This window comes from Aplidium turbinatum, chromosome 9, assembly GCF_918807975.1.
Source record: "Aplidium turbinatum chromosome 9, kaAplTurb1.1, whole genome shotgun sequence".
In the NCBI taxonomy this organism is placed as follows: Eukaryota; Metazoa; Chordata; class Ascidiacea; order Aplousobranchia; family Polyclinidae; genus Aplidium; species Aplidium turbinatum.
In genome coordinates, this window is record NC_137480.1 from 10,649,357 (window position 1) to 10,668,004 (window position 18,648).

The 18,648-nt window shown below is 35.4% G+C and overlaps 1 protein-coding gene across 1 annotated transcript; it reads right to left on the reverse strand.

Annotated features, from left to right (window-relative positions):
* Window positions 1-177: 177 nt before the first annotated feature.
* On the reverse strand, window positions 178-9,553 carry LOC145776675 (nuclear receptor subfamily 5 group A member 2-like). The gene is made up of 9 exons (XM_082587906.1): window positions 9,470-9,553; window positions 8,726-8,912; window positions 7,923-8,059; window positions 6,564-7,025; window positions 4,914-5,063; window positions 4,388-4,459; window positions 2,489-2,687; window positions 1,700-1,793; window positions 178-1,183 (listed from the first exon to the last, which is right to left on the reverse strand). Exons 1-9 carry the CDS (start codon window positions 9,515-9,517, stop codon window positions 1,006-1,008), a joined length of 1,527 nt encoding a protein of 508 aa, XP_082444032.1. The 5' UTR covers window positions 9,518-9,553; the 3' UTR covers window positions 178-1,005.
* Window positions 9,554-18,648: the final 9,095 nt, after the last annotated feature.

Genomic DNA, 18,648 nt, shown 5'->3' on the forward strand with positions numbered 1-18,648 from the left:
TTTATAGTCTGTGGCGGAAGGTCGATCGTCTGTTTGCTTTAAATTAAAGCAAAGTTGCATGGCAGCCAACAAAGCTAAATCTTTGTATACAACATAAGCAAAGTACCTGATGTAGCCTACATGTTGTACCGGTTTATTCTAACTTGTAAGTTGACGAGAGTTTGTGGAGGATTTATTGATAGAGTTTACTGGGCAGATTGATATATTCCGATGTAGCTTTTCAAAGGCGCAACATTTTAATCAATGATTATGCGATAAAAATGTGAAACCAACATACACTTGTTGCTAATATAAACAAACCCAGCAAAGTAAATTTGACCGTTTCACAATGATTCAATGTCGGCAGACAATAAATCAATGCAAAAAAGAAGTTTTCTTGCTGGTAAACAAAAAGACAATGCAATTATCTGCGAATAAATTGTAAATTTATTTGCAAACCGTGTAAATTATTGTAAGTGTTAGGATTTCAATAGCCTACAATATCATGCCGGTAGTTGGGTTGCAAGTAAAATATTTAACCCAGTCGTCAGCTACAAATCAATTAGAATTAAACTTTCCACAATAAAATATAAATAAATATGCAACTCATGTATCGTCATCTTTGCAACAAAGCGGGAAGGTAGTCCTTAAAATCAAATATCATACTGATTACAATTCGCAACGATTAAAAGTAGGTTTTGAGCAATAGGCTGCAATTGGGCTAATTGAAAATATAGGACGATGTGAATAAACTGAATTGTTGGTATTAAAAACTTCATTCTTCCTGTGAATTTATCAGCAAATCTATGGCCTTAAAAGACAACCTACACAAATGCCAGTACTTTAGCCTTAATGTACAGTGGTTCTCGATAAAGCCTATCCATTTCCACCTGCCTTGACGGCTATTACAATATTATGGGCTCATGCAAATAATAATATGTTTTTATATAGCGCTGTAAACATTGCAGATACGCGTTGCATTCAGCGCTTTACAAAGCAGACAAATTACGAAAGGTTCTCCGTTTCTTATAGAGACGTAAATTGTGCCACGTTGGTCGGAATTCGATCTTGTCTCCCGCTGAACATTTCCATGAGCAAACTATTTACTGGAATTCTCCCTTTTTCCGCCATCATTTTAATGTAGTCATCCACTTGCAATGCTAGTGTGCGAACCTCGGAAAACCAAAGGAAAATTGTTCCAATTCTGTGAAAATGTAAAAGCTGTTGTTAAATAACTTACTTGACAAAAGAAGGTAAAGCATGGCTTATTCACTCGGCTATAGGCTAGCGGCAACTATAGGTAGGTTAGTAAGCTATGATTTCAACTGTGATTAGCACAAAGTTCATTAAAATTAGTTTAATTAACTGTAAAGCAACATGCATTCTAATACCGGTAGTAAAAAAGGCCAACAAAAATTACCATCTCAAATTCATGTGGTAAAAACGTTTTATGTTGAAATGGTTGTATTTACTAAAATATCATTTATTATAATTTCCAACTATGTTTGATTAGTAACAATTTTTGTGCGTATGTGGTCGTTGTACTTTGACTTCATTGTCAATATTCTGTTCAAGACCTTGTGTATTTCTTGTAACTTCTTTTAAAACTGGTTTTAAACACAAGCGGAGCATCAAACAAAAGGTAGAATAAATGTTTATTATGTAACAGGCAACGTCATATTCAAAACGATCATTAATTTAATAATATAAAGACCTGTACCTTCCAGTCTGTAAAGGATAACTTTGTGCTTCGTATTTACATAAGAGTTCATTTATCTTGCTTTGCACCTTAGCTGTGTCATTAGATCTTTGCTCTGCACAAAAATATAAACAGACATAAACACACAGTGAACTTGTAAAATAACATTGTTAATTTTACAATTACCTTAGAATAAGAAACAATACTTTATGAAACTCGGCCTCCACCAAAGCAGAATCTCCATTTCTAGTTGAATGACATTTTAATTTAAGATTATACTTTTACAGAAAATATTTTTAGTGTTCTGCTCCACTGTTTCATAATCTCTTGCAAGACACGCTGACTTACGGCAACGACGACCAGAAGTTTGGATGACGTCAGCCATGGCCACCTGGAGATGCGGCCTGATTTGTCACATTTTGCAGATTTGGATTACAGCTACTGCTAGGGCTTGACAGACACTTTTTGAGATGTTTTTACTTTTTGCGGTTTCCTAATGACATAAAACTTTTTTGTTGCCTTGGGGAAGCAGTAGCAAATGAGAAAAAGTAAGTTAAAAAACGCAAAATCAGACTGTTATTGAAAACTAACAGTTTGACTAAAATCTTCGAAATCAAATTTTCTTTGTTTTTTAACATGTGAGGATGTTAAAACCTATTGTGTCATCTGGGGAAAAGAATAAAGAAAGCGTAAAAATCTAATTTTTAGAAAAATTTATTTAAACGTTTGCTCAAAGTTAGAAAAACCTGGAAGTTTCTGCAAAATGTGACAAATCAGGCTGTATCTTTAGGTGGCCATGCGTCAGCTTACCTGAAAAGAAAAGCATTAGGTGCTTCAAACAAACAAACTCTTGGTCGTCCATAGAAAGGCTTCTTAACTTGTTTGTTACTTCCGATAACTTTGCCAGTAGTCTTTCCAAGACGTAGGTTTCTGTGCTAGATGTAGCGGATATTTCCGGTGATATTGTCAGACCAGTGACAAGAATAATGTCATCTGTGTGGGCTTTCATCTGAAAGTGACGGTATAAGGTCATGTGGTGAAGTAAAGTTTATTTGTAGTTGCAATCAGGGCTGTGGGTTCGGAATTGGAGTTGTTAAAAAAAGGCCGACGCCGACTTGATACAAAATGATGAACAATAAACTTTTTGTTTGACACCCTTTTTTAAAGTTTGTTCTTTTTTTTATTTGAATTGTGCTCTAAAATTTTACCAGAAAAAAGAAGTGTTGGTTCTTGTCAGTTTTTGTGAAAGTTCCTGTTTCAATATCAATTGCAACTTAAGTGATTTTATTTAAATTGAAACCTGGCAACACTGAAACCGGAGTCGGCCTGCTGTAAACTAGAGTTGAGTATGGAGTGGAGTAGAATCGGAGTTTGCCCGATTTTCAGAAAATGAAGTGGATTCGGAATTTGGTTCTACAACTTTCATTTTAGTAAAATCAAATAAGTCACCTATATTCTAGTTCTGTTTGTAAAAGAAAACAAAAATGAAAACTGTCCCCACGGTTTTTGACCCAGCGATAATGCTTATAAGAGCTCGCCACTGAAAGCATTTAATTTATGTTTAACTAAAATTTTACAAAACATTTTGCAACTTTGAGCTATTTCGTGTTATACGCATTGACGGGTATTAGCCTATGTCACCTCATAACTTAATTTTGGAGTGGAATGGATTCAGGGTCTGAAATAATAAAAAATTTTCGGAGTCGGATTGGAGTGGAGTTTAGTTTTATAGAATCGGAATCTCAGAAAATCGCACTTTGCTCAACTCTGTTATCAACCGGAAAGTCGCATATTTATCGCCCGACTCCACCATCCTGGTTACGGTAATCGCATCACGCCCACTTTTTAAAAGTCAGCAAAAAAACAGTTTTTTTCCAGAACTGTGATGAATTGATAAGAAACGGATGACAGGTTGCACAAAATTATTTAAGGCTGCGATCAGAACGCGGCAATGCTGCTAATTTTCAGTAAAGTTCAGGTGATTTCGTGAATTAGAAAATATGTTGTGGGTCTCTTTAATATGGCCATGCGTAATTACATTAAAAGTGCTTCAGATATGCAAATATTGACTTATTAGTAAACCTCAAACTTCACTGATCACCTTCTCTATCGGCACTTCAAATACCAGTGACGTAAGAAAGCTTTTTTGTGTTTTTTTATTTCTGCTACAAACATTTTTTTTTTTTTGAAGACGTAGCACAAAAAATAATTAGCCTACTGTGGTCTGCTTTTCAATTTCACATTCACTCAGAAAATATATGCAACCCTGGCGAAATGCAACCATCAAGTAGAAAAGTTGAGATTGGTAAAGTCGTGCGCTACCCGTGATGGGTTTGTTTTCTTGAGCTGTTTCTTAGGGAATATTTTACTCAATGTTGATCCTTCACTTATCTAACTTTTGAAATAAATTGTTTCAAAAATTGGCTGCTCAATACTGCTGGGTTTTATCGCTGAGAAATACGTCAATATTTCATGATCTGTCGTGATCTTATAATCATTTTTAAGCATACAAAATATTTAAAAAAAAGTACAGCTTGTAAACTTTCTTTTTAACAAAAGCTTACTTTGTAATAAAGAAAAAAAGCTCTGACAAAAATTTTCTGTTTTTCCTTGTCGTAGAATAGATGGAAAACTTTTATTGGGGTAGCATAAGTTTCATGAAATTGAAATCCCTGGTTGAAACATACAACATTTTCAGACATCACCCACCTGTCTTTGAACTTGCCCAAGGAGAAGAATTTCAATCCAACTGCATTGCAGAAGACGGATTTGCTCCTGTACCTATTCGTTTAATCACAAATTGTTAATCTTGAAATGATACCCCACTATTTTAGATCTTTGTAACTTTGTAAGCTACATTTCGAAAGCATTATTTTAACTGACCAAAATAACAGCTAAAATATATTTTTATTCTGTGATATAGTCGACGTTGTAAGAAAAATAGGTGTTGTGTCTACAAAAATCTGTCTGATTGGCCCATAATACAAGAGAAGAATCCGCAAAGGATACCTGATTATAGTCATCAGAAAAAACATAAAGAAATCGGCAGCTTTTCTAGACATGTAGTTTTTTTCGCAACTTGCAAAACTTCTGTATAAGTGTACATGTCTTGAGCATGAGCAGCAGTTGCTAATTTCTTTATTTTCTCCTGTAGTCTACGTTAAGCTACTTTTAGAAAATAGACAACCTATTAGACCAATACAAGTTACCACAAGGCTTGTCGCAACCAACTTACTGGAAGAAAAGAAAAGTGAGGGAACTTCTTCGCCCATTCAACAACTACGTACAGCGTCTGGTCTATCACGTTGCACACAAAAGTGAATTGGTCGTCGAAAACAGAACAATTATGTTTTGATAAATAATTATCATCGACTCGTTTGCTGATCTGCAACAAGAACAGCATAATATTATTTCTTGCAGCCAGGTCAGTTGAGAGGTCAACTTCGGCCGGTGCCAGAGATCTTCGGTCTTTAAACCAAAACACCTCTAATAAAAACGCACTATATCCAAAGAATGCGAAGTGGTTTCCTCAAGTTATCGAGCTCCTTGGAAAATGTTATGGGCCCCTAAAATTACCCCGGGTTCGGGTTTAAAATTACCCCTTGGACGCCCTGTCAATGCTACTGATTGCAGCACCATTACCATAAAGTCATTGTAATAATAGGCAGCCACAATTAATCGATGTATGTTTTATCCTACCCAAAGTAGCATACTTGATTTGTTTGCTTTGTTAATATTTACTTTTTATGTGTGTAAAGTTTATAATTTCTTGTAACTCTTTATCGATTTTCAAAAAAATATATACTGTGTTGGTTTTACGAAACAAAACGCAAGCCATTGAACGGCATTGCGCAAATGTGCATTATGACATTATGTAATAAACTGGTGCAATGCCATGGTTGCATGTTTGCAAATTGAACACCTTTCTGCCATGAAACGTATACGCTTATCGATCGAAGGATGGATATATCTCAAAAAAAGATCATACAGATTACATTTAAAAAAAGTATCGTTAAATTGACACAATTTTTAAAACGTCATATGAAATTACTTTTAAAATTAACTTTACCTTGTTATTCTATTCTGGGAGTTGTTATATTAGGCCTGTTCATTACCAAGCCTACTCATTCATTTGGATATGTTTTATTTTAATAGTATGCAACGCATTCTGTAAAAGTGAATTGAGTTTTCCATGGGTATGTTTAACTGTTTATGTTAAAAACTGCACCATAAAAAGAACAAAAGCACGCCGCATGAACAAGTACTGTATGAACAACCACAACCATTAAAATAGCTACTATATTTCGTAGCCTACAGTTTGTTTTCTTGTTCGTAATTGTTTGTCTGGGTTAGTAGTCTGGGCTTGTCGTTGTAGTGTTTGCTAGCGGTAAACTCGAGGCTTATCGAAAATAGTTTTCTATTCTATCATTGCGTAAACTGAAGAGTAGCTGGTTCATTTTAGTCTACACATTTTTTGCAAAAAAATGACATGCACAGTTGCACACCAACTTGCATCAAGCATATTAAAAAAAGAATTTGCAAATAGTGTGTGATGGTATCTACTCTTAAGACCGTACATGTCTTTAGTTGCAATGGCTTATTTAACGTGTGCCACACACCTAACAAGCTAAACGTATCGAATGCAGGGCTCGCTTTGCTATAACTTTGCCACTAAAATATGGTACCGCGGGGGTCAAAAATGTCAGGTAGGCCTGGCTACAGGGTTCGTTTTATCTATTTTTTCGATAGTATAAGCCTGCAAATACGGCTCACATCCTAACAGATCTACCTTTCTGGAGCAAGCTATTACCCAGTTAAATTTTCCCATTGTAAGTTACATGATATCAAGTTTATCATAGGCCTAAAGCAAAACACATTTTCTAACCTCAGTTTCTGTAAACTCCATTTGCATGAGCAATTCAATAGTGATTGGCTCGAAGTTCTTCTTTGTCGCTGATGATGATATTTGAGTGTCCTGGTCTAAACGAGCTAAGTATTTTTCCAGATTTTCGATGGCAGCTTGTTGCTTATCACACCATTGTCCGTTAAGATTCGACATTGTTGTTGTCCACCACATAGAAGGTGCAGCTTTTGAAGAAAGGATTAATGAGTTCGGGATAGGAATTTCTTTACTGAAGAGATTAGGTTTGAAAGGTTCTAAAGGTTGTCTGTCTAACGACACTGCTGTTGGAATGCAATAACTGGACAAATTGAGCTTTGTTGCTGTTAAAGATGGAAGGGGATCTAATGCACTGCCTGTCGTTTCTGTCGTCGTTGGCAAACTAGGCAACGAGAAACAACGGTTTATAAAGCTGTAAGGTCGTTCTTCTTGTAGTCCGACATTGTCCTGCAGCAAAATATGTTTTTGAAATTTTGCTTTTCTGATAAGACCACATTGGTTTATTTTTAATTACTTGTGCATAACTGCATTATTTAAAAACTATAATTTGTGGGATATAGGCCTACGACCACGAAACATGTCAGTCTTTCAATATTTATAAATTCAGTTTAGTAGGCTACCGTAAGTAAATATATTTTGTTCTACAATTTCAAAAATTAACAATTAAAGTAAAGTACCGTATTTGTTGAAATGAGGTTTATATTAATCAAAAATAAAAAGCTTAAAATGTAGATAGGGTGCTAAACTCATTTTCAGCAAACGTTTTGAAAATTAGACTGTTTTCATCTGAATAGCATTGAATATAAAAACAGTCTAGTTTTCGAAACGTTCGGGCTCTTTATTTTTTGATTACTGTAGATTGACCAAACGTTACAACCATGTTTCTCCTAGGCAGAGGTGGGCATGATCTTGATCTTAATCTTCAAGACCACTTTTATTTTAGTAATCTTGATCTAAGATCACTTTTTTGGGGGATCTTGATCTTGAAGAATAATAAGATCAAGATCACTTTAAAATTGAAGTTTACTTACAAGATAGAGGCATGTTTTTGTAACTCGTACTGTACAAAGTAATTAGTGGTACCGTAGCCTAATTATTAACATTAAGCCACTGTTAATATAATATGTGTCCAGGAAAAGACGTTTTGAAGTTTCAATAATTTGCAACACCATTGATCAAAAAGTGATATTGATCTTCAAGATCACGTAGTTTTGGTTGTCTGATCTTAATCTTCAAGATCACATAGTCTAGGTGATCTTGACCTTGATCTTCAAGATAACCAAAACTGGTGATCTTACTCATCTCTGCTCCTAGGTTTATTTAATTGCATGAACTTGAACAAACCATGGTAAAATCATCTTGCCGCAAGACCATGTCTTGTGCGCTGTTTGAGTGCTTAAGATGTTGCTTTTTCACTCTGTCTCTTTTGTAAAAAGGTCCCAATGAGTTTCGTCCTCCACGTACACGGTTTCCTCGAACAGCTGAGGAGAAAATACTGTACTCAGTAAAATTTATCACTTTACCACAGATGTCGATGGAGGATGGCTCCATTCGCGATCTGTGAGTGCGGCAAAGGAGAAACATATCGCAGACCTCATCATCTGCAGCTTTGCCATCTATCATGTGCCAAATGGTGTACGTGGTCCGTGCGAACTGGATGACAAATCAATTCAGTGGCAGCTCGACACCTGCCCAAACATCTAGCCAGAATTTCTGCCACTGCTGAAGGGTGGTAAAAGGCAGAGCCTCTCGAGTCTTGGAGTGGCGAAGAAGAAAAGGTTCACACGAACAAGAAGATGAAAATTCATTACCTTCTGTATTTGGGTTCACTTATATGAATCTTAATTTTTTTGCTTTGATTAAACTCTTGTGGGCCAACAGAAACAAAATCAAACCTAGCAAATGTATTCTGGTCAGAATAAGCATATATCGTACTTTCAGAGTTTCTGCAGAAGATGTGCATCTTTAGTTAAGATTTGTTACAATTTTATCAAATAGTTTTAACTGTCAAAATCGTCTAAATTCAGTCAAGGTGCAAAATTAAGTTCAAGAAATCCTTTAATTTGCTCTTTGATGAAGCCAGGTGAAAATTACATAAGCCTACTACCAATTGTTTTGTACAAGCGAATTCAACAGCATCTAACCACCTTCCACTTTCATTCCAACTTTTTTGCATTTGCTTAGACGGCAAGCTTGACATTTTTTCCGCCTTTCCAAATCAATTAAGCATTTTTCGCCATAAGAACAAGTATACACTTTTCCGTTTTGAATCGTTCGTTTGAAAAATCCTTTGCAACTCTCACATGTCAGAAGCCCGTAGTGATACCCGGAAACCTAAACCAAACAAAATAATTTTGATTTGTATATATTTGGTAGACATGCATTTGTACGTACGCTGATAGGGTTGAGAAGGTTTTCACAAAGTGACATTGTTAAAAACAGTTTTCCATAGTAATAACTGTCTGTCTTGCAAGACTCAGTATCCGCCCCCGATAGCTCAGTTGGTTAGGGTGTGACTTCGGAACAAAGAAGCTTTAAGATCACGCGGTGCTGGTTTGACTCTAGGGGTGTGCGCATGAGCAACGCATTCTGAGAACCCATAGCGCACCTAATTGATGGAATAATTCCCGGGTAACAAGACTTTAACAATCGAAAAACTTCACTCTGTCAATCGTGGTAACTGGCCCTGCGTCAAATCCACTATATGCAAATACGCGAAACTACCAGAAATAACTTATCAAGGCTTTGTAAGTCCGAGGATAAAGATTCAAAATCAACAAACTATATTTGCAGCCTTTTTTGTAATATGTTTATTGCCTACATAAAATGAACAAACTTATCACAATTCGTGTATATTTTAAAGCTATTTACGTAATTAAACTTCTACAAACCTTGTCACTGCAAATCGGGCACAGTTCATTTTCATAAGTTTCTTTCATGATTTTTGCATCAAACGGTTCGACAAAAATGTCTTGTTTCTTTCAAAACCAATAAATAAAACCTGTTCGGGCAAGAGAATTTTGAGAAAGGTGTTAGAAAACGCTCTGCAACAAACGCAAAAACATTCTATTGGCTCGTCGCCACAAACTCAAACATTCTCAAATCGATCTTTTACGAGATGCTTTATGTTTTGCATCTTTTGCAACCTTTTTTTCTTGTGGAAACAATTTTCTCCGCTAATACAACAGTGTTGCCAGAGAGAAGGAATGTAATGAGAGCAACTCCAATTGGCTCGATTTGAAGCTTGGTGACCTAACGTTGCGGCATTTCTACATTGATCAACGTTTCAAAACTTTTTTTGAAAAGTTTGAAAACTTTACTTTTTTGCAATTGGCAAGTTTCATTTTAACTTTGAATCTATAAATTTTTCTTTTTCATTAAAAGAAATCATATTTCAGTTAAAAAAAACTTTCCGGTTTGTTTCAATAGCCTAATACGCTATGAAGTGTTTCGCTGCTTCCTGTCTGTTGTGATATTTACATTACTATGGTGCTATTTTGTTTTGTTTGTAATGTTTATAATTGTACCGCGCTATTCCCACAACAGAAGTAAAAGTTTTCCGTCTCAGCTTCAACGTGAACCTCGATTCATAAAATTCTAAGAACATCAAAAATTTAACTAGTTTGTGACCTGAGTTTTTGATGATGAGTAAACTACGTAGTCATGCTCTAACTAACCTAATGTTAATATTAACCATCTATTAAATTCTAATTTCTTTGAGAACGCAACTTTATATAGAGCATCTTTTGTCATGATTTATGCAAAACATATGCAAATGAAATCCATAATTCATAGACGAGATAGCCTACAATACTTCAATTATAATGCTGAGCATACGATGAAAAAAAATTGATATCTCTATCCCTTACTCAAACGGTCATTTGCAAGACTGATAGCTTACAACACCACAGCAAAATAATTAAGCAAGTTTTAACGTTGACATACTCCACCGTGTTGGCGATCGTGTTTGCTAAAGTTGCAATGTAATCTGAAACTGTTCACTTGTGTTTGATTTGTCGTTAATGATTGGACCATGAGACCATTTTTACAAGCTTTTGTTTATTTTAAAGCCGGCAGCACCAATAAAAGTTAGCGGCATTTGTTTGAACAAGCATTTTTTTGGGATAACTAATATTTTTCAAGCGCTGCAAAATAGTTTCAAAACAAACTAAAAACTATGAAATGGCATCACCGCACTCTAATGTGTCGCGTACGTTACAGGCTTGCCAGATTGGCCCTTTTGGGGCCAAATTTGTGAAATTTGGCCCTTTTTAGAGGTAGTTGGCCCCCAAAAAAATTGTTTGGCCCCTTGGCCCTTTGTTTTCAATATTTGGCTCTTTTTGGAAGCAGTTGGCACATACTATCAAACCAGCTATTTAAATAAATGTCTTTCGGAAATTGAGACTGAAAAGTGTTATTACGATTTTTTAGACAGTGTTTAGCTGACAATGTTTATGCCAATGCCAAAGATTCGAGTGGAAACACTGTAGAAGATGAAGATTTGGAATTGTTCTTGTAGATTAGAATGTACGGTAGACTGTGTTGTTGTAATGTTGTAACGTTATTGACGTTGTTAACGTTATTATGTTTTATTAGCAACGTTATTAACATTATTGAACAATTTGGCTCTTTTTTACCCAGTTTGGCCCTTTTTTTGACATTATTTGGCTCTTTTTCTCAAAAGCTGTCTGACAACCCTGGTACCGGTACGTTATTTGCATTAGTATTTCTGCTTGAGTTTGACAAAGACAGTTCCCACACATTAGGACGATATGTAGGCTATGCTACTAGGAGTTATCTTCATTCTATTTCTAAGATGGTTTTCAAAAGTGACCTAGTCCACTTTGAATTGCGCTAAACCTGTCTGTGCACCACACATTTTCCAACATACAATGGCGAGTTATGCAGTAATCGAAAGTTTAAAAAACTTTAAAGTAATACGCATCACGCTATTGCAGTGTACATAAAATATTTTTTAGTTCTTCCAAAGCAGTTTGTGTTTTCCGTCCAACTGCTATATTAACATTGCAATTTGTAAAACTTGGATAAGATATCGAAATTTTGTTAAAAGTTGATAGGATCGTGTAATTGACTGGGTGAATGATAACTCGTAACGTTGTTATTCATGCTTCGCTTGTACTACAAGCATTCATGCTTATTCTACGTAAAAGGTGAAAAACAGCTACTTTTTTTTCAATAATAATCTGTAGCCTAGCTTGATTAGTCTACAGCAGGGGTCACCAACTGGCGGCCCGCCACACTGTTATGTGCGGCCCGCGGAAGGTATCATCGTACAAGTATAACCAAAAATACTTTTCATGAGGACTTAAAGAGCATGAAGGCAAAAACTACTTTCCGGGAAGCATGTTTTCGCTTTGCATGCGATTCCACCGACCGACCAATCAGATTGTAGTCTGTAGATTGCGAGCAAATATTTTCACGAATGAAGATTTCGAAATCGAAACTCCGATCAAGGTTGACGGACAAACATTTGCATTCTATTTTGAGAATGTCTGGCACGAATTTCAATTTGAACATTGATGTTCATTGCAAAAACATTCAGCAACAAAAATCTCGACAAAATTGTCTGTGAGAATAGGGTTGCTTTAAGGTTCTAAATCAAAATGTCATGTAAACACTAGTGTGTGTTTCACCGTTATTGTGTTTCACGAGCAGTGTTCTCTTTATACAAGTTTTTGTTGGCAAAGTAGGTCGGAGTGTCAACTTAATTTATAATAAATTGGCAAAATATTATGTATAAATTTAAAGACTTTTTATGGTATTATGAAAATATTTAGCTTAGTAGCCTACTACAAAAATGTTGTTAATCAACAATTCTTGCCATGCTGATACGCACCGCCAGTGACAGTTGTCTAATAATTAATCGAAGAAAGACGGTTTCATAGACTCTCACAAAAATGATGAAAAGCCAACTCTTTGCTTGTTTAGAGGGAACACTGTTCATGAGATACGATAGAAACGTTTTTTCCTTGATTTCTACAAGAGTTTGCTTTATGGGGCCTGGGTTACTTTCTTCCTGATATTGGAGCCGATTTTTCGCTGATATGTTTGCAAGTCACTGTTGTTACCTGATTGCGATGTGTCAAACATTTCCTTGTTTACTGAAACTGTTAATTGCAAGATATCTTTTGTGAAGCGAAGTGACAACACCACTCTTGCTTGGAGATGAATATTCTGATGAAACCGCTCGCCTCGCTATAAGTGCGCGAAACAAGTGGCCTCGTTTATTAGGCATTGTTAAAGAAGTCAAAAGTGGTGTTAAAGGAGCTTGTCCTGGCAGTAGCGTTGTTCGACTAAGTTTGTTGCTGCGGTATTCTAAGATAAATATCAACAGACAGGTAACGCTGGATACTGGGTACGAAATGCTTCTTTTTTATCATAAGAGTCAACCTACCTAAAATTTTATTAGTGCGGCCCACCACAGCTCTCCTTAGTGCAAAAGTGGCCCGCATGAAAAAAAGGTTGGTGACTCCTGGTCTACAGCATTTATTCCGGAATAGAGAAGTGTCTAAGCTAAGGTTCTAAGCTTAGATGTAGGCCTATATTGACCGTATAGTTCACCTTTTAAGCGTCGTTTAACCCAAGGTTTAAAGATTGATTAAATTTCTGACCAGCTATTTTGGCATCACAGTTTGGACACCTTTAATTTAGTATTCTTTAGTAAATGTACCCCCACTGGTAGGTGAAATTTATCCCTCTCCTCGATTAATATCCTTTGAATCAGCAATAAGAAATGTTTTTTTATAAACAACAATTTGACAACTTAGTCGTTGTTCGTCTTGCACGTTAGATGACGCAAGAAAACCAAAACGATAAAATTGTTTGTTTTTTGTGTGTTGTGTATAAGTTACGTAAGAATGGGTCGATATGGCTGAATGGGATATCTGTTGCATAGCAGTTTTTGAACACTAGGCTACTACATCCATATGATCATATCTGTACACATCCAGAACAAAAAACATTAAAGATTCATTCAACAATTTAGTTGTAGGTTACAGCATTTCCAGGAGCTTGTTTTTATCTGTTTTGGTTTTCTTAAAATCGCAACAACTTCAGTCAACAAAGACATACAGTTAAACTATGACAACACAAAAGTAACTGCATTGTTTGATAAAATATTTGTATTTAAGCATCTTATCTCAGTGACTGCTCTCGTTTTGGAATTTGTATTTTTTACAGTCAAAGTAGGCTACATTAACAGGCCCACAACTTAAAAATTAAGATTTGTCTTGAGATCATTAGTGATGACATAAGCATGCTGTGTATGCTTGTGAACGTCAACCGAGATAACCGGAGCAATCTGGCTGCTTTGTAGGATAAGGATGCGGTGAAAATACAACCTTTTGTCTTTAGAGTAGCAAAGACTTTTTCTTTTGAAAATTTTGCGAGAAAAAAAGTTTAAAAAAATTCAATGCAAATAAAAAAAGTTATTTGCATTAAATTTGCTATTATTTTTCAAAAATGGATGTAGGTTGTATTGATTAGGTGTGTATTCCAACAGTTTTGCTTATACAATCTTTAGCTTTGTGAAATATCTCTCTGAAAAATAGTATGGCACAGCTGAACAATTTCAACGCTGAAATGCTGAGTCAAACTCGCCAACCTAGCCTGATAAAAAGGAAAACCACCTGCCACAAAGGAGAAAAAAATGACCACGGTTTCAACTTTTATTTCTCCAAGGTAATATTTTATGGTTAGCCTATTTGACAGATTTGTGATTTGTTCGTTTTAATTTAGTTTTGTTTAAATTTGTCTTTTCCTCCTCTTCCTTTCTGGTGGCGAGACTTCTTCATTGCATTGCTCCAGGTTGTAAATTATATTCAATCGCCATCTGATGCGCTTGAAGCAGATTGCCCATCAACATGGGTTATCTGTTTCCATGAGTCACGGTTTTTAGCTAGCTCGCCCAGTGTCGTCAAATTTAGTTCGGTCCATGCCTGGATGTTGTCATGTCATCGTCTTGGTGGTCTGCCTCTTTTTCTCTTTCCGTTAACTTTACCTTCCGTGCAGATTTTGCTGACTCCGTATTTTGATATTTTAGTATGGCCGGAAAAGTTTTAGAGTTTTTGATTTTGTTTTTGCTGCAATTGGATGTAGCTTCGTTATTGTCAATAGGTCTTCTATTTTTATGTGGTCAAGTAACCTTTTGTTGGTCGTGTTTCTCAATGATGTGATTTTAAAAAGTGACGAGTTTTTTCATGGTTGTAAATGTTTCCTTACTATTTCAACTGATCAGAACGATTTTATTTTGATTCAAATGAAAAAAAAAATTCACTCAGAATTTCGTTGGAAGAGACAAATTTTGAAACAAATAAACGATTTCCAATAGTTTAGTGCTTAACAATTGAATTCTGAATAACAGATAAGTGATTTGCTTTTATCAAAACGAAACAAAAGAATTTTGGCTCAAAATGAAACGAATCATTCCGAAAGTTTAAAAGACACCTAGAGAAACTAGTGAAGGCAAATGCGAAAGAAATGAACCAAAAATATAAATATAGCCGAAGTTAAATTGAATCTAAAAATTTGTATCTTCCCTTTATTCAAATGGTTCATGTGTGGTTTTGTGATGTCACAAAATCAGCAAACACGTTATAAAGCGACGTATAAAGCCAGGAGAACAGAAAAACAAGCTTCGAAGCCATTCACAGAAATATAGGTAATAAGACCGTCGCATCTCGTATGCATTCCATCTGTTGCCCGACTTTCTTCTTTATTGTCTTTTCCCGTTTGTTTGCACTAGCAAGAAAGGGCCTCTGTTATACGGTGACTGGGCCTTACAAAGAAATCAAAATTCTGAAAATGTTTTGGTTGAACTAAGAGTTATTTTTGTGCAAATCTAATATTTGCTGACGTTAGATCAAGGTAAACACTTTTTCAGTTTTCTCAACGGCAGTATTTGTTTAAAAAAACATGTATTATTTTTGTTTTAAGTAAAAAAGATGACAAGTGAAATATCTTCATTTTTGGCATCTGGATTTCGGAAAAGTGACTCCAATAAAATTAGATTTACATTTCAATTTACTTCCTGATATTCAGTTTTGGCTAATAAATACCATTGAATTATGACGCTACTGCAAATTTATGGCTTGTGCTTTCCAAACATACAGTAGGTAATTCGTTTACTTTGCCGTTGAAATCAAGCTTTTTCACATTTGATGATGGAGTGGGTTAAATTAAATTGGGAGGAAGGATAATTGGTCACGTGCCCCACCCGGGCCACCCCCCTAAAAAGTCGACAAAAACAAGTAAGATTTTTTTTGTTTTTGAAATGCTTTCTTGCTTTCTGGGCTTTCTCAACACCTTTTCATTACCCATTCGTGGGATTGGGCACGTATGCTTTCAGCAGATTATTTAAGAAGTAAAAATTGTTATGTGCTCCTGATCAAGTCAAAAAATAATGCAATTTTATGAAGTAAACACATTTTCTCACTCAACCAGCTAATAATTAAATCATCCCTTTTGTAATCGTGAACAAAAATTATTTCAAACTTAACTTCAAATGTAAACCAAACCTTGCACCTCAAACTTGTACAGGGTTGAATTTGATACGTTTGGACTGTCTTGGGCCAAAAACAATTATCGGATCTGAAAATACACAAAAAGCGACCAAAATTTGGTAAAATTTGTTAAAATTTTCAGGGAGCAAGTCTTCCAGACCTCTTACTAAATCATTTGGTCCATCAGAACTCAATCTTTGCATTGTATATTTTCTTTTGTAATTGTTAGCGACTGTGTTGAAACTCCTGAGCCTCCCTAATTTTTTTCTAAATCTGCTACTGCGTATAGCCTCTTGCTAATTAGATCATACATAGGTTTCACCGGGCAGTTCAAGGGTGACATTTGTAAAATATTTCCTGTAACAAGACGTTAAGTTTACGTCAACTCTTTTGTTATTGCTACTGTCGTTTTTAAAGTCTTTGATATGACCCGACTTGAAATTAAGTCCAGCCTATCAGTCCTGGAAACGAAGGCTTGGGAAACCACTCGGCCATAAAACAGGTCCCAAACAGTAGACTATACAGTTTTTTGGTTTGATTGTTTTTTTTTAATTTTCCAATATTTTCTGATGGGGCTGCGACAACTAAGGCATTTTATGTTTGTATATTTGTTCAAACATAGAGACATACATTTCGTGATTTTCTTATTTTTAAATAACGGATCAAATTCAACTTTCCACAATTCACATCTGCACAAATTCCATGCTCCACTACTGATGTGGCCTATATAGCATATTGTAGTCGTACGATTGTTGATCAGGACAATATCTAAATACCTCACAAATTCAAATAAAACATACGGATGAAATTTTCACCCATGAAATACGTCACATTTTCTTACAACCAGAATAGAGTGTGTTCATGTGTAGGCTATGTTTTATCGAAATGTTCATTAGTATCTTTATGCTGTTATTGAAATAGCATTGCGGTTTGTAACAATAAAGCACCTGCTTGAATTTTCCAGCCAATTACAATTGAGCAGCAGCGCGTCATTGTCAACAGAATTCAACCTTGCTTAATTTTCCCAAGCATTAGCTAATAGCAACGAATGGAATAAGTCATTAGTTTTTCAACCTTCATACACAAATGATCTGGCCTGAGCATTATAAATGCAAAAGGTCAATTGTGCTGACAGGGTTGTTTTGGAGATACTTTTGAACCTGGATTCAAGATTTTAGAGGCCTGAAATATTTTCAGTGGGCCCGAAAATGACAAAACACCGCGTTTTTTTTCGAATTTTATTTTTAAGATGTTTTGTTCGAAGGTGGCCCGAGCCTATCATGGGTCCCTGATCTAAATTATCGTCTTGACGACCCTGCAAAGAACATCTGTGAATAACTAATCAAACTGGTCTTGATTGAAACAAAACTACGAATATGGCTGATTGAAAATCATGTCTTTCAGTTTGTGAGCGACGATATCCTGACAGCAAAATCCGTCATTTTTACATTGATTTATCGTTTGCAAACGGATTTTGTTGTTAGGGTAGAGGACTGGATTGAAAACAACACACTGATCCTCACCTTTCATTCTGAACGATAAGAATTAAAGCAAATGGACAGTTCAAAAAAAGGTTTACAAGCCAATCCCAATGTTGCATTTACAGCTTCACAAAATATACTACTCTATCAAGTATACAGTGGACTTAGGCTGTAATTAACCAAAGGCCGCCATATGTTGCCAACTAAGTGGCTAAAAACCATCTGTGCCTCCACACAACCAAACACAATTTCAACTAAACTAATTTCGCAGTTTCTTTTTATGCTTCGCAAGTGCCAGAATGAATGCCAGACAGAATAGACAAGGGTGTTATTTTTTAATAATAAAAATGGCTTAGTTACAGTCCATTTTTTGTGAGATTTTGTCACTTATTTTAGGCTGCAAAGTTGTAATTTCATTCGTTAAGTGTTTTTCACTTGCGAAATGTTGACGAAAAAGTTTAAAAATGTAGACACTTTCAAAGCATAACCGTTTCGGCATCTGCAGTTTATCATTGCAGTTTAATTAAAAACGAGATAGCTTAAAATTGCCCACACAAACTAAAAACAAAACAAACTATTTTTAAACAAAACGCGAAAAGTGCTTTAATCATTTTGTTTATCATGATTTTTATTAAAGATCAAATAGCTTACCATTGTCAACGCAAAGTCAAAAGTAAAAAACAAAGAGTTTCGAATAAAGTACAAAAAATATCTCAGTCCTTTTTGTTGTTCAATTATTCCGGCTCACTTCAATCATTATGACGTAGCGTCGTTTTAAAAAAGAAATAAAAGATTGGAAAAAAAGAAGCAGATGTCTTCCATTAGGCCCACAAGTGCCGACCGAAGAGCAACACTTGGCTCACCAACCACAGAGCAGCGAAAGAAAACGCCGAGAACAGACGTTTCAAAATTTTAAGGTTGTAAATTAAGCAAGCTGATAAGCAAAATCACAAGGGAAATTTTCAATTCGATCAATTTGTACTTTTGGCAATATAAGCAAAGCTGACTTGCCAGTTTTTTAATTCTTTTTTTAAGGCAATTTTTTTTTTAAAGTTTTTGTTTCAAAAT

Excerpts from the sequence above, each read along its gene's own strand:
- LOC145776675 (XM_082587906.1), bottom strand. The coding sequence starts at position 9,517 with ATGAAAGAAACTTATGAAAATGAACTGTGCCCGATTTGCAGTGACAAG. Across the intron at positions 4,460-4,913 it reads CTCACTTTTCTTTTCTTCCA|GTACAGGAGCAAATCCGTCT; the intron begins GTAAGTTGGTTG and ends TTAAACGAATAG. Across the intron at positions 2,688-4,387 it reads TTGGGCAAGTTCAAAGACAG|ATGAAAGCCCACACAGATGA; the intron begins GTGGGTGATGTC and ends CGTCACTTTCAG.